We start from the raw sequence: 16,363 nt of genomic DNA on the forward strand, positions 1-16,363 counted from the left end.
TTTTTTTTAAAACTTTTATTATTTTATTTTAATGAATCACCGTGAGATACAGTTACAGACTTACAAACTTTCATGCTTACACTTCAGTCATATAATGATCGAGCCCGGCAAGCTACCGAGAGTATCTCGCCCGCATGGCAGAGCCTGGCAAGCTACCCATGATGTATTCGATATGCCAAACACAGTAACAACAAAAGTCTCCAATGGAGATGTTACTGGGCCTGCTCGAGCAAATCGATGAACAACGGGAGGACAGTGACAGTGAATGATCGAGTACCCATCCCTCCACCAATGCCCATTCTCCACCACCAATGTTCCCAGTATCCTTCCCCAAACCCCCCCATCTCCCCCATCCCCCTCCTTGCCTCTGTGGCAGGCAGATTCCCTGTTTACTCTCTCTCCTTTAGGGTGTTGTGGTCTGCAATGCAGGTATTAAGTGGTCATCATGTTCGGTCTATAGTCTACTCTCAGTACACATCTCCCATCCCCAGTGGGTTTTCCAAGCAGGGATGATTTTTAATAGCTCCTTAAGTCTCTTTTCCCTGGTTGGGCCCACAGGACTCTGGAAGGATGAAGTCCTCCCTGATGCCAAGGGGTCCTCCTGTGAGCCGGGACCGCATCATCGCCTGTCTCCCTAAGGTAGACTCCTGGACCAACCATTCCCGTGTGCCCTGTTCTCCTGACACCACTTCCCCACTTACACTCGCTATGGGAAGCAAGGCAAGGTGAATAAACAGGGAGATCAGCCCCTCCCCGATAGGAACCTGACTTGGAAGCCTTCTTGAGAAGCCCGATGTCTGTACTGTTAGGGCCAATGCGAGGCAGTAAATTAAGGGTGACACCAGGAGGCAGTGTGGTCTAGAGGTTTAGGGCAGAGATCGTGTGGTCAGACAGTTCAGGTATGAATTCTGACTCATTAAGCTGTGACCGTGGGCAGGTTATGACAAGAGCAGTGCTGTTGATTCGCAAGGATAATTCTTCTTGCATTGGGTAGCCTAGCTCTTGGCAAACAGAAGCTCCCTTGTAGCTCTGTGTTGTTTCCACCGTTCTCTAAACAACTCTCTAGTTTCCCAACTTCCCAACACCAAATCCAGAGTTCCACCCCCCCCCCCCCATCCCCAACTGTCATTCTTTCTTCATTTTGCCACAATATAGTCCAGGGTCCCTGTGCTGTAGAACCCATTTACATTGCAGGACAACGAGGTCCAGAGAGGGAGAGAGGCTGCTTACCATCCCATAACTGGGCAAAGCACAGTGAGGCCACTACCTAATTATGTATGATTCCAACTCTCCAACCTCCCCCTTTCCCAGAAGGCAACCTGGATATCCCTCCTATTTCCAAAGAAGGTGAGGTTCTCTGCCTCCTGCCTCTGGAAGTTAGGCGTTATTGGCCATCACTGGCCAAGTTCATCCTGCAACCCAGGGCTATACCATTTCAGACATAAGAGACTGTCAGTCAGGAGAGAAAGTTTTTTCTTACCCGGGTTTCTCTGTCTCTAAAATCAGCTCATACTCTGTCCGATCTTCTTTACTACGTCTCATTCTGTTCAAAATGGTGCTATTCTGCTAGTGACCACCATTCCTAGGCCAGCCTCTACTGGGGGCTGACATGGAAGCAGACTAGAAAAAGCTGCTTACTTACTTCCTCAGGGAGTAACTGACACTCTCCCACACCAATGTGGTTTGCTGGGCTAATATGTTCACCCTGTTACCCATTTAATCCTCAATGGCCACAAGAAGAGCTGCTGTGATGAGTTATTGCCATGCTTCCAATAAGGAAACAGCCTCATAACTTGCCTTTTTAAAATTTCTTTCAGGCCCAGAGCAGGCAGGGTATTTGCTTTTTGCATGTAGCCCTCCTGGGATGGAATCTTGATACTCATATGGTCTTCTGAGATCACCAGGAATCATCCTTGAGCACAGAGTCAGGAGTAAGCCCTGTGCATGAGAAGGTTTGGCCTAAAAACAACAACAAAGATAAATAAATAGGGGGCTGGAGTGATAGCACAGCGGGTAGGGCGTTTGTCCTGCACGCGGCCGACCTGGGTTCGATTCCCAGCATCCCATATGGTCCCTTCGAGCACTGCCAGGAGTAATTTTTGAGTGCAGAGCCAGGAGTAACCCCTGAGCGTCGCTGGGTGTGACCCAAAAAAAGCAAAAATAAATAAATAAATAAATAAAATTTCTCTCACTGTTCCCTCCATCTTTGTCTCCCAGATGGTGAGAGTAGGCGTGCCATTTCAGTGCCTGAGAACTCAGAAGAAATGCCAGGGCAAGGGGAAGCAGATGAGCCCTCGCCACAGTGGGGGTGAGAGCTCATAGTACTGTAGTGTATGTAGTCCAGAACAATATCCAGGCCTCTCCTGGTGGACCATATGTATTGTCTCCAGCTGTGTCCTTCCCCCTCGGTGCTTGGCAAACTCCATCCTTAGTTTTGGTTAACCTGAGAGCAAAATAAAGTCTTTATCCTTTGTTTGTTTAATATCATTTCTCCTAATGATTGTTTGTTTAAAGTCATTCTTCCTAATTATAAAACAAAGGTTTTTTCAACAGGTGTGATGGGTCTTAAACAGCAAAAACATTTCCTGGGCATTTAGTATGTGCCAAATTGGCCATCTGTGATAGATTTAAAGACAACTCATTTCATGACCCAAGTCTCTGGGGTTTCAGAGACATTAAGTAGCAGCCATGGTTGACAGGTAAATGTGGACTTAATGCTTCCTTGCACTGAATTAAACTACTGCCTGGATGTGACATCTTAGAACAGTGGATATGTCCTTCTAGGAAACTTTTCTTGCACATATTTAAAATAAAACTATTGGGGTCAGAAGGATAGTGCAGTGGGTAAAGCCCTTGCCATGCATGTCTCCAAACCACGTTCAGTCTCTGGCACCCTCTATGGTCCCCTGAGCACTGCCAGGAATAATCTCTGAGCATAGAGCCAGGAATAACTTTTGAGCATCACCAGGTATGACCCCAAAACAAACAAAAAATAATTTAGTATATAAAATAAACAACTATCTTTTAAACAAAAGTATCCTAATGCAAAACAAAAGCAAAAACCAAAAAACCCTCTAAGAATTAATCCCGTAAACAGCAAAAACATTTTCTGGGCATTTATTATGAGCCAGATCGGCCATGTGTGATAGATTTAATTAATTAATTAATTAATTAATCCAGAGACCCAGAGATAACAGAGGTACACCACACATTCTCAGCAAAGACACGGCTCAACTCTGAATCTGCACGAGCTCTTTGGTCTCATCCAGTGCTGCTTCCTCTCATTGGAAGGCACAAGCCTCTGTAGTTTTCAGGCCTCTGATGAGCTAGATGACACAAGTGACAAGAGTGACCACAGAAAGCTAAAGCCAGCCTTGCAGCAGGGGAGGAGGGAAATACTGGGAAGTTAGTCACTCCCTCACTACCCTGCGTCACTGTTTAGGATGATGTGTCTGCCTATCTGTCTGTCTGTCTCTTTCCAGTGGTACACACCCGAGGCCTGCCTCCAGCTCAAGGAGCACTTCCATGGGCAGGTCAGCGTGGTCTGCCAGCGTAGGAACACGGGCACTGTTGGGTGAGCTCCGCCGCAGGCTAGAGGACGTGGGACTGGGGCTGGGGGCACTGTGAGCAGGAATGAGTATATGAATGAACAAAACTCAGAGACTCCACCGGGTCTGGAGAATCAACTGGGAATTTTATCTGACTTTTTCAAGATACCTCTGCCATCGGCCATGTAGAACCAATTTCCCTGGGAAGATGTGTCTAGGAATTTTCAGTCTGATTTCTGAACTGATATCTCAGTGTGTCTGTCTCCTGGGTCTGTGTCTTCCTTCTTCTCCTCAGGTCTCAGTGTAAGTGTTGATCCTCTTTGGCTTCCTGTGCCACCCCCACTATATCTGCCTCCCAGCCTGTGAGGGAAAGGACACCCCCCCCCTCTCTCTCTCTCTCTCTCTCACACACACACACACACACACACACACACACACACATGCACACTTCAGAGAATTATGAGTTTGCCTAAATGTGAGGCCTATCTCTGTCCTATTCCTATTTCAGCAGCACCAGCCCAAGGGGGTCTTTCAATATCACTCCTTTTGGGGCCAGGGAAATAGTACAGCAGTAACCTGGCATGAAACTGGCCCTGGTCCAATCTTGGGTATCCCTTATGGTCCCCTGAGCACTACCAAGAATGATCCCTGAGTACAGAGCCAGGAGTAACCCCTGAGCATCACCTGGTTTGATCCAAAAACAAACTAACAAAAACCCCAAAACAAAAATAGCCACTCGTTTGGGGGGCAGAGGGGTAGTCCAAGGGGGTAGGGTAGTTGCTTTGCATGTGACTGACCTAGTTTTTGTCCCCTGCGACCCATATGGCCCCTCTGAGCCCTGCCGGGAGTGAGTTCTGAGCGCAGAGCCAGGAGTAAGCCCTAGCATTAAGGCTGGGTATGGCCCCAAACCAAAAACAAAAGAATCGCTCCTTTTAATAAATGCAGACAGAGCCTGTTGCAGTCTCTTATCCTGAAGTGCTCATAATCTATACAGGAAATTGGCTGATCTCGCAGGTGTCATAGATATGTGCTACGGAGGCCCAGTTCTGAGATGTCCACAGCTGGGTGAGGTGAGGCCAAACTCATTTCCAAATGGCCAGAGCACGTCATCGTGGCGAGAGCGATGGCCGCTGAATCAGGTGTGCTGAATCTGTGCCAGGTGCTCCATCCCTAGCATCTCCCTCCCCACAACAATGTTGGGATGTGGGGAAACTGAGACACAGAGGGAACTCTCTCCAACAATGCCTTTTGTCCCTCATCAGAGAAGCAGCATTTCCGGTCCAGAATTAGAGGCTGCCTGCAAGCAGAGCAGACACAGCCCCTGCCCGCTCTTGTGAGCCACAGCGGATCACCAAGTGACACAGGGACTTGCTCTTTGCAGCAGGAGGAAATGCCTGGTCAGATGTTGAGCCAGGGTGGAGGCTTTGACCATGAGTCTCTTTGGCAGGAACTGCAGAAACTTGGGGCCTGCTGTTGCCTGAAGTGCAGGACGCATCACGGATGGTGGCAGCTGCTCAGGGAGATCAGAATCTGTAGAGAGCCTGAGAACCTCAGAACCGGTTTACCTCAAACCACAGCCCTGAATCCTGTTCCTGAAAGGCCCTCTGGTCTGCCTGACCCTGGCAGACAGCTCCAAGAAAGCAGGTGGCAGTAGTGTCCCCACAGGAAGTGCCTACCTACAAGAAGTAGGCGCATGCCCCCAGGGACAGGGGGGAGAGTGTAGAATTCTGTCCCTTGTATATGTGTCCCCTGCATGTCAGCACTGTCTTTTTTTTTTTCCTATTTGAGTCACATCTGGCGATGCACAGGGGTCACTCCTGGCTCATGCACTCAGGAATTACTCCTGGCAGTGCTCAGGGGACCATATGAGATGCTGGGAATTGAACCCAGGTTGGCCACATGCAAGGCAAATGCTCTACCTGCTGTGCTATTGCTCCAGCTCCAGCACTGTGTTTTTCTCCTCCATGCACTCCAGGCTCCTGCACCCTCCACTAGACACCCCCACACCAGGACGCTTCCCTCTGCTCCTTCAGCCTCTCTACACCTGTGTCCAATTATCACAATAGGGCGTGGAGCCCACTGGGTGGGGCGGGGGTGTCATGAACCAAGGGTGGGAACCAGGATCTCTGCAAATGACTATCTGATCTCTTGCCCAGGATTGAGGAGAAACTTGCAGGAAAGGAAAGTGGTGTGTGTGTGTGTGTGTGTGTGTGTGTGTGTGTAGGTAGGTACCTTTGTGAACCTGCTTTAGAGTAATTTTGAACGTGTGTGTGTATGTGTGTGTGTGTGTGTGTGTGTGTGTAGGTAGGTACCTTTGTGAACCTGCTTTAGAGTAATTTTGAACGTGTGTGTGTATGTGTGTGTGTGTGTGTGTGTGTGTGTGTGTAGGTAGGTAGGTACCTTTGTGAACCTGCTTTAGAGTAATTTGGACATATTCCTGCCAGGCTCAAACTCTCCAAGGTGGTTGTCCTGGGTGATCTCTACGTGGGCAAGACCAGCCTCATTCACAGGTACGCCAACAAATACTCCAACACAGTGCCTTGGCCGGGGTGACCCAGATGACATTGCGTGACTGCTGGGAGTCACCCAAAGGAGAGGGTGCAAGAATTCAGGGAGACGGAGGTATTGAGCATAGTGGAGGATTCCAGAAACCTGGGGTTTGTCATATTGTCCCCTTGAGGTCACTGGCTCATACCTTATTGCCCTCCCTACATACAGACAGCCAGTTTATCATGGTTTCCTAACTCACACTCATTGCTGTGACTTCTCTTTCCCACCTGGTTATTGTTGTGGCTCCCTGTCCCCCTAGACTGTCATCTCCATAGTGTTTCTAGGGGTAAAAGGATTGGACTTTTATTTTTATGTTTTTGCCTCCAGACTTCCACTATCATAGGCCAAACATTGTGAATACTTCTCTGAGGTTTTCCTGTGCTCTCACAGGTTTTGCAAGAATGTTTTTGACCGTGACTACAAGGCCACTATTGGGGTTGACTTTGAAATTGAGCGCTTTGAGATCGCTGGGATTCCCTACAGCCTCCAGATGTAAGTGACCAGAATGTCGCCCTGTTTCCTGTGTGACCTGTGGAGACAGTCTTGGGAAAAGCTCCCGGCAGAAGCTCTGGCCCTCTGAGCTCTGCTCCACGGGGCTCAGTTAGGACCTTCCTGGACAGTAGCACCTGGTTGTGAATCCTGAGTTCCCAGTTCTCAAGGCCTGAAATAGTCCCTCAGTCCTAGCGGGTGTCTTGTGTTGATCATTTATTTGAAAAGTCCTTAAACCTCCTCCACTTCCCCACTGTTCCCTGGCTCTGAGCCAGAAAAACCGAGATCAAGGAGCTAATGGTGACAGTGGCCTATATTGGGGTTCACTCAAAGGTGCACCCAAAGGTCTAATCTAATTAGAGGGTCCAGGAAAGAGCAGAGTTATGCTGCTGACTCAGCCTCTGATTGTCTTACACTGGCACCACTGCCAGCCATCCAACTGGCTCTCCCTCTAGGCCATCCTTCCGGCTCCCCAACTATTAGAATCATCTTCAGACATGAAAAAACCCTGATGAATACTTATAATTTTTTTATTTGGGGCGGTATACTCAGGGGGGGTTAAGGGTTATCATAGCTATAACTGGTGGTACTTAGGGGGACATGAGTGCCAGGAATCAAAGGTAGAGTCTCACACATGCCAGGCACTTGCTCCACCTTTTGAGATATCTTCCCAGCCCTAAGCATGGTGGTGCTATTTGGTCATTATTATTATTCTTTATTGGAAGCCTGGGCCGGAGCGATAGCGCAGTGGGTAGGGCATTTGCCTTGCAAGCGGCCAACATGGCTGACCCGAGTTCGATTCCTCCGCCCCTCTCGGAGAGCCCAGCAAGCTACCGAGAGTATCTCACCTGCACGGCAAAGCCTGACAAGCTACCCGTGGCATATTTGATATGCCAAACACAGTAACAGTTGTCACAATGGAGACATTACTGGGCCCGCTTGAGCAAATTGATGAACAACGGGAGGACAGTGACAGTGACTGGAAGCCATCCAGCAGTGCTGGGAGTCAGGTAGTACTGGGGACTAATCTTGGGGCTTGGCGAATGTAAAACATTTATTCCAGCTGTTTGAGTTATCTCCCCAACTCCTGGAATGAATCAATAGAAAAAAAACACCAAAAAATTCCACATCAAACTGGATCACTAGAAAAAAATACCATTGGTATATTGCTCATGACTTTATCTTATCTTCAATTCACTCAGAAAAGTTAAATTTTAGGGATGGAGTGATAGCACAACAGGTAGGGCATTTGCCTTGCATGCAGCTGACCTGGGTTCAATTCCCAGCATCCCATATGATCCCCTGAGCACTGCCAGGAGTGCAGAGCCAGGGGGAACCCCTGTGCATCACTGGGTGTGACCCAAAAAGCAAAAAAAATTTTTTTAAAGTTAAATTTCATTTTAGAAAAGTCAAAAAAAGGGATGTCATATTGAAACAGTATGAAACTTCATACTCAGACCTGATTAGTCACCTCCTGCCTGGTTGCAAACATGGGCAAGAGGATCTCAGTATGTGTGCCCTCTCTTCTATTCTGAACCCGTGGAAGACATCATTAATCAATTGTTGCTTTTTCTTTCATGGAATGAGGACTCAGTTGATTTAGCGTCAAAATGACCCCAAACATGAGAGTCGTGTCCCTCACCATCCCTCATGTAGAAAGCTGTATGTCTCCTTTGCTGTAAGAGAGCGGGTGAAGCCAAGCCCCAGTCCCATATGACAAGTGACAAAGCCATCACTGGCAGTCCCAGTCTGAACCCAGGTCCTATTTATGGACTATTCAAGTCTGAGTCTTGAATAGTCCAGTTGGACTTTATATTTTCAGACTGAACCATCTAGGGAGCATAGCCTCTTATTTTAATGTCAGAAGGGACTGAGCTCAATATTATTCCATTCCGCCAGGTAGTAAAGCTACAAAGGTCATATTCTTCCTTCATAGGCATGGTGAATCCAGCCAGGGAACCCCTCCCCTTGGATATCCAAGGAAGGAATCCTAGGGAACTGGAGGATAATGATGACTGATAAGTGCACTGCAGGCACTTCGTGAAGCCCACTCCCTAGCACAGCCCTCAGGTCTGCTGCCCTCTGCCCACTAGCCTGCTGGCTCACACCATTGAAGTTGCTGAACCTTCCCACTTCTGCTCTTTTCCCTCTCTGTGTCATGACTTAGCTGGGACACTGCTGGACAGGAGAAGTTCAAGTGCATCGCATCTGCCTACTACCGGGGTGCCCAAGGTGAGTGAGTGATGAGCCCTTGACCATGAGCAGCAGGAAACTCCCTAGTGGACTCCACAGTGGAAAATTTAGCTTTGCTGTGCAGACACCATGTCTGTGATCTGAGAAACACCTCTCCTCCTAGACCAAGGAAGTTGTTTTCCTGCCTGATTTCCTGGGCTGATTATGACAGTCACACTTTAGGGATCCACTGGTGCTGGTTGCTTCCTCTAAGTTTCAATCCACATTTTCAGCTCCGAGAGACACTCAGAGAAGGAAGAGCTTATTTAGGGACTCCAGAGAGTGGACTCCCAGTGGCAGGGCAGAGGTTGGGCTAGAGAGAAAGAGAGGGGCTGTATCACAAGTGGACTGCACCCCAGACCGAAGGACAGTGGTGGTGACTGAGACAGGACATAGGGCCATGGGGACCACCAGGTCCCCAAGCAGTCAGTATTAGAAGCTCCTACTCTTAGAGGGATAGAGAAAGGGTTTTTCAGAGCAGTGTGAGAGTACTGTTTTAAGTATACCAAACCCATCTCAAAGGATGAGGCACAGGTAGTAACTATTCTGTGCCAGAGTAAAAAAAATATAACTTTTTCATTATGATTTGAAAACATGGGGGTGGGAAATAAGTCAAAGAACTGGAGCCCCTGCCTGGCATGTGCTAGACTGAAAGTTCAATCTCTGGCATTGTATGGCTCCTGAGCACTTTCCAGACCAGCGTAGTTGGGCCCAAGCATCAAAACTTTCAGGCCCTCCATGCCAGGCCAAGAAATGCTGAGAGTAGCCTTCAGGCCCCTGAGAACCTCTGAACAAGACCCCCATCACCAACCCCCCACCTACCACAGAAATCAATTGAAAACACTACAAACAGGAAACGGACTGTGAGATAGGTCAGAGGGGCACAGCACATGCCCTGCACGCCCAAGACCCTGAATACAATCCCTGGCATCATATGGCCTCCCTTACACAGCCAGAGTGACCCTGAGGGCCCCCAGAACTGTTGGAGCCCAAACTGCTCTATAGCATGGACGTGTACTGCTGGAAGTGGCCCCAGGGCTCCCCAAGCAGTACTGGGGAGTCTCTCTCCCCAGATACAAACAAAAAAGGAAGTATAAACACCTCAGCTATGTGTGGGCATCCTAGGTCTGCCACTTCACCACGGCTTCTCTCTTCCCTGGGGCTGATACCCTCAAGAGTAAGAGTAGAATGTGCCTGATGCCCCTGGCAAACAGCGGATCTGGGACATCACTTCCTCTCTGCCTGGCGGGGAGGAGGGGCTCTCCCACAGGCTTTGGTCAAGGTGCAGATGAAGCTCCCACTCTAGTCCTGCTTGCAGCCCCAGGGACCAGTAAAGAGCAGACTTCTCTGGAATGTCCTCCATATGAGGTTCCTGCCAGAGCCCCAGCAGGAACTTGGCCACCCTAGACAGCTTAGGGTCAGGGTGACCCAGCAAGGAGAGCCAAGGAGATGAGAGTTGTAGTTCCCATTTTCTTTTTCTTTTTCTTTTTCTTTTTTTTTTTTTTTTGCTTTTTGGGTCACACCTGGCAATGCACAGGGGTTACTCCTGGATCTGCACTCAGGAATTACTCCTGGCGGTGCTCAAGGGACCATATGGAATGCTGGGAATTGTACCTGGGTCGGCCGCATGCAAGGCAAACGCCCTACCCGCTGTGCTATCACTCCAGCCCCCCCTCCCCCCAGTTTCTACTTGCTGCCTCTCCAGAAACTGTTTCCTTAAAGCTCTTTGTTGCTAATCACTCCCAGTTTCTAGCTGCCACGTGAAAAGTCAATCCCATATCAGGCCCTAGTTCACAGGTCACAGGTCACAGTCCTCCCATTGTTCATCGATTTGCTCGAGCGGGCCCAGTAACATTGTGAGACTTGTTACTGTGTTTGGCGTATCGAACACATCACGGGTAGCTTGCCAGGCTTTGCTGTGCGAGCGAGATACTCTCGGTAGCTTGCCAGGCTCTTCGAGAGGGGCGAAGGAATCGAACTCGGGTCGGCCATGTTGGCTGCGTGTAAGGCAAATGCCCTGCCGGCTGTGCTATCACTCCAGCCCAGGCCCTAGTTCAAGCTTTGAAAATAGCGAGTCTTAGGGATCTGGGGCAATAACACAATGGATAGCGAGCTTGCCTTGCACATGGATGGCCTGGGTTCAATTCCCAGCACTCTATGTGGTCTCCAATCCTGTCAGGAATGATTCCTGAGCACAGAGCCCTGAGCGCAGCCATATGTGGTATAATAAAAAGATGATGATGATGATGATGATGATGATGATGATGATGATGATGATGATGGCTCTTGTTTAATGCTCATAGCTGCCCCGAGAGCTTGAGGTATCACTCTCACCATTTTACATATGAGAAGCTGGGGCTCTCAGTGGTTAAGGTCCTCATCAGGCTCCCTAAAGTGTAAACTGCAACAGGGAATTCTGAATATAGGAATATGGGAGTCCACTAGTTCATCTCGCCTTGGCTGGGCCACAAAGTGTGGGTCAGAAAGGGAAAAAAGAAGGTTTGTCCCAGAATCAACCATGAGATGGGTCCTCCTTCATCATGGGGTCCTGGCCTGGGAACCAGGACAGTTCCAAAAGATCCTGGTTCCTCGTAGGGAGCAGAGATGCCTGAGAGGACCCCCACTTATCACTCTGTCTCAGCTCTCTGACTGACTCTTGGTTTTCACCTACATGTGCAGTGATCATCACAGCCTTTGACCTCACCGATGTACAGACTCTGGAGCATACCAGGCAAGTCTGGGGCGCCCTCTCCTCTCAAACCTTAAAAATGCTCCCTGTGCTCCCCAACTCCAGATGGTGGATGAGACCCTGGGATCACTGTCAAGGTGGATTGACTGCCCACCAGCTCCCCAATACCCTATCCTTTTATCCTTCAAGATGTAAGGCCAGGGCAGGAGCAATAGTACAGCGGGTAGGGTGTCTGCCTTGCATACAGCTGACCTGAGTTCGACTCCTGGCATTCCATATGTCCCCCAAGCACTGCCAGGAGTAATTCCTGAGTGCAGAGCCAAGAGTAACCCCTAAGCATAGCCGAATGTGACCTCCTAACCTCCCCCCCCGCAAAAAAAAATACCCACAGAAAAAAGATGCAGGGTCTTCTGCTAAGGACAGAGTCAGCTCAGAGCATAACCACACAAACTCATGGGTGCCCCTGTTTAGAGGAGCTGGTCCTATTTGAATGCTCTATTGTTTGGGGGTGAGGGCCACCATATTTTCCTTTGTCCCAGGTTCATCAATTCTTTAACCAGTCCTCTAGGAAGGGAAGTGATTAGGGGCTTCTGTCCTGGGCAGAGACATGGGTAAGAGCCAGCAGCTTGACCACATCCCGGGGCCCTTTTTGCTTATGTCAGTGATTCTCTAGCTAATGGTCCAAAGCCCCCTTATACCTCACTTTAGTTTCAGACATTCTCATCCAGCATTTCCCAAATCCTGTGAGGGAAACCAGGATGACCATTAAAGCTGATGGAAGTGCAGGGATCTTTTTCCTGAATCAGCATGGGCTCTGCCCTTCCCAGCCTCTGCAGCCTCACAGAGGCCCTCCCTGCTACAGGACCAGTCAGGTCAAGATGCTCTTCCAGTACCCCCCGGCTGGCTCATGTGTCAGCCCTTGGGAAGCCAGGGCTGCACCCTTCTGCCCCTCGCCTTCCCCAAGCCCTTTGAGTGAGGTAGGTGAGTGGATGGTCTCTGCCCTGAGTCCCCTCTGTGCTTCCAGGCAGTGGCTGGAGGATGCACTCAGGGAGAATGAACCAGGCTCCTGTTTTGTGTTCCTAGTGGGAACCAAGAAGGACCTTCTGGTGAGTAGAACAAAGCAGGAGACCTGAGTGGCCCCCAGGACAATGTATCTGCTTTCCTGAAATGGGGGGTGCTTAGCACTGATAGGCCTGGACTTGAAGAGCACAGGTCTAGGGGCTAAGAAGTAGAGAGACTCTGCTCTCCTTGCCAGAAAAGGACAGGTAGGGTTTTATCCGCCGGGAAAGCATGCCCTCCCCCCCCCCAAACCCTTCACCATGCTTGCTCAGCAGCCCTGGGTGAGATGGGGAGGAGGGGGCAGTAGAGGGTAGTGTCCCCCCACGGGCTGCCAGGGAAGGTCCCAGGAAGCCGGGTCAGGGTTGCTGTGTCTCCCAGTCAGGTGCAGCCTTCGAGCAGATGGAAGCGGATGCCGTGCGCCTGGCCAATGAGATGCAGGCTGAGTACTGGTCGGTGTCAGCCAAGACAGGTGAGTGGGTGTAGGACTGTCATCGGGGTAAGTGGGGGCTCCTGTGTCTCCTCTGGCCTGTGCCTGACTCAGCCCAGCTCGGTGGCCTGAGAGGAGTCTCAGCTGTAGCAGGAGACTGGGAGCCCTGGACCATGGAGGAGGAACAGCCACACCATGTGCTGGGCCACTGTGTTGTCTAATGCCACTGCCACCTCCCCCTGGGATTCCCTTTCTTCCTCTGAGGTCACTTTCAAGGACCACAGAGGAAGAAGTGACAGGGCCAGGACAGAAATTACTTCTCACCTATGACTACTGTGCTGTCCTGCTGTTTGGTGAAGGCACCCCATGACCTAGTCAAAGGGCCTTTTGTGCCCGCAGGACAATCTTCCACTCCACACCTTACATGGCCCCTCACATGGCCCCTGAGCTGCCCTCACTCAGAGGCCACTGTGGACCCTGGGCCCAAAGCTAGATGGCCCATCTCACCCTTCAGTGTCTCATATAGGAATATAAAGTAATGTTCTTTATCTCAGTTTATTTTATTTAATTTTTATTAATCTTTTTGGTTTGGGGGCCACACCCAGTAGTGACCTACTCCTGGATATGTTTAGGGACCATATATGATGCCAGGGATCAAACCTAGATCAACCCCAACCTCCTGCATACACATACCTGCTGTGTACACATACACACACACACACACACACACACACACACATCACTGTCTCTGTCACTGTCCTCCTGTTGTTCATCCATTTGCTCGGAGCAGGCACCAATAATTAACGTCTCCATTGTGAGACTTGTTACTGTTTTTGGCATATTGAATATGCCACGGGGAGCTTTTGTGGGACTTTGCTGTGCGGGTGGGATACTCTGTAGCTTGCCGGGCTCTCTGAGAGGGGCAGAGGATTTGAATCCAGGTTGGCCGCATGCAAGGCAAACGCCCTACCCGCTGTGCTATCCCTCCAGACCATATTATATATGTGTGTGTGTGTGAGTAAAAGGTGGGGATAAATCTGGCAGTGCTCAGGCCTTATTCCTGTCTCTGTGTTCAGGGATCACTCCTGGTAAGACTCAGAGGATTATATGGAGTGCTGCGGATCAAACCTGGATTTGCCCCATGCAAGGCTGTATTACTCTTGCTCCAGCCCTCCTTTTATTAATGAAAAAATTGTTTTAAATTTCAAAACTCACTCAGAAAAATAGAAAATGCAGAGAAGCAAAGAACAGAACTTGAAAACCAAGATTGTTGAGGACAAAATGAAATATGTGCAGAGGCTGCTGCCTCTAGATCCCAGAGGAACCTGAGTTTTTAGGGACTAGGAAGGCACTACCCTCGCTCCCCGGGAAGGCCACAGAGGGGAGGGCCAGGAGCCGGAAGAGCAAGTAGTAGTGATGCTGAGAGTAGATGCCTCAGGTGGCAGCCTCGCCTCCAGCCAGAGGTCAAAAACTGGCAGTGCCCATGCCCAGTTCTCTCTACCCCTTTGGTTAGGAAGGAAGCGTTCCTCTGAATCTTCTGAGAATCTTCCGTCCTGTCAGAGTAATAGCAGGATCATTAAGCACTCCTGTGGGCCAAGCACAATGGCCCTGTGTGGTTGTATAGGTTGCTAACTGAAAAAGGACATTGTGTCTTGGGGGCTGAGATCAGGACTCAAGACAGCTGCCCATGGGTAACAGGACATAGGTGTGTTCTGAGCTCTGCATAACCCAGTACCTGCTCACAGGAAGTGCTCAGGGTGACTTGAGAGAAGGAGTAGACACTGGGAAAATGCTGAGAATTGCAGGCGATTTTGCAGCTGGTGTCTGCAAGGATTGGAAGGAGGATGGACCCCGAAGGGAAGGAAGACTGACAGGCTCAGCCTCCTGCAGAGGCCCAGCTGGGTGGGGTTAAAGCTGGCATGGTTGCTGTTATTATCAGAGCTACTCTGGCAGGGGCCCCAGACCCGCTAGAGCTTGGCTACCCCCCATAGCCAGTGGCTCCCACCCAAATGCAGCTGCATGAGAGGGCAGAGGAAGAGGTGGTCACTGTGCCTTGTGTTCCCACAGGGGAGAACGTGAAGGCGTTCTTCAGCCGTGTCGCCGCTCTGGCATTTGAGCAGTCAGTGCTTCAGGACCTGGAGCGAAGGAGCAGCACCCGGCTCCAGGTCGGCGATGGAGACCTCATCCGTGCGTACTGGCGGCGGGGCTGGGGCTCAGGAGCAGCCTTGCGCCCTATAATCCGTGTCCCCCATCTCCTTCCTGTCCCCAAACCAGCCATCTCCTTAACATGTCACCTTTGTCATCCTTTGACGCTCCTCCCCACTGCAAAGTTCTTTCTCACATCACTCTGAGCTCAGGCTTGCATTTCCCCTGACCTTGCCTGCGTGTGTACACGTGTGTACACGCCCCTCCTGATTCTCCTTGCCCTTCTGACAGATCCATCCTCATTGGCCAGGTCGGGCAGCCTCTGATCCATTTACATGTGGGCGCTTTGGCTCTCTTCATCCCTGCCTTTCCCTCACTCTGTTCCGCCACCTGGTGTGTAACTCAGGCCCATCAGGCATGTGCCAGGTCATCACAGCCCTGAACAAGTGGCGGGGGGGGGGGGGGTTCTGGTTCATGCCTTTGACCTTCAGACATCAGCGGGGACCAGCAGGAGACTGCACAGTGTCTGCTGCCAGTGTTCGGTGGAGCCAATGACTTCTCTCCCCCTTACAGGAGTGGACGAAGGGTCAGCCAAGAGCCCAGAGAGCAGAAGGCCCTCGGGCGCGAGTTGCTGCTAGCCAGGCCTGTGTCGCTTGCCTCCACTCCCTCGTATCCGAGCATTGATTCCTGTGCCTGGACAGGGATGATGACGACAACAAGGAGCCTGAGCTCAGCCACATGACTGTCCACCTTCCATGCTGAGCCACACGGGGGACAGGCAAGACCTCCACTACCTGCCCCAGAGTCCCAACTGCCCGGCTGTGGGTACCACTGTGGCATCAGTGGGAAAGCCAGCTGTCCCTCCAGAGTCACTGGAAAGTCTCCCTGGTCCCGGAGAGGGCCCAGACACAGGACACTTCTCCCATCACAGCCCTTGCCTTGCCCTTGGCCTCCGCACACCGCAGCAGTCCACTGGGGCTCTGGACTAATCTCAGAATCCTTCTAAACTGAGCGATCTGGGAAAACATGACTACAAAGAATAAGTGCCTGCAGAAAAACCCATCTGTGTGTTTGTGTGGAACTTTGCTAGGACTTGCTGGGCCTCCCTGATTCCTCTCCAGAAAAGGAGAAAAAAGAAGGCCTCTTGGGCCCTTCCTGGCAATCTTTCTGCCCTTCCAGTCCATGGACGAGAACAGAACAAGCCAGTGTCTCCTCTCTGACCCA

The 16,363-nt window shown here is 50.4% G+C and overlaps 1 protein-coding gene across 2 annotated transcripts; it reads left to right on the forward strand.

Annotated features, from left to right (window-relative positions):
* Positions 1–558: 558 nt before the first annotated feature.
* Positions 559–15,849, forward strand: RAB36 (RAB36, member RAS oncogene family). 2 transcript variants are annotated; one of them, XM_056113617.1, is made up of 10 exons: positions 559–639; positions 3,483–3,574; positions 5,993–6,058; positions 6,489–6,590; positions 8,755–8,819; positions 11,499–11,554; positions 12,537–12,614; positions 12,946–13,036; positions 15,062–15,181; positions 15,713–15,849. In XM_056113617.1, exons 1-10 carry the CDS (start codon positions 571–573, stop codon positions 15,775–15,777), a joined length of 804 nt encoding a protein of 267 aa, XP_055969592.1. In that variant the 5' UTR covers positions 559–570; the 3' UTR covers positions 15,778–15,849. The 2 variants fall into 2 exon arrangements, with proteins under 2 accessions (XP_055969592.1, XP_055969591.1); XM_056113616.1 differs by having other exon boundaries at positions 15,062–15,159.
* The last annotated feature ends 514 nt before the right edge of the window (positions 15,850–16,363 follow it).

The sequence above is a fragment of the Sorex fumeus genome, unplaced genomic scaffold, assembly GCF_029834395.1.
Source record: "Sorex fumeus unplaced genomic scaffold, SorFum_2.1 ptg000021l, whole genome shotgun sequence".
Lineage (NCBI taxonomy): Eukaryota > Metazoa > Chordata > Mammalia > Eulipotyphla > Soricidae > Sorex > Sorex fumeus.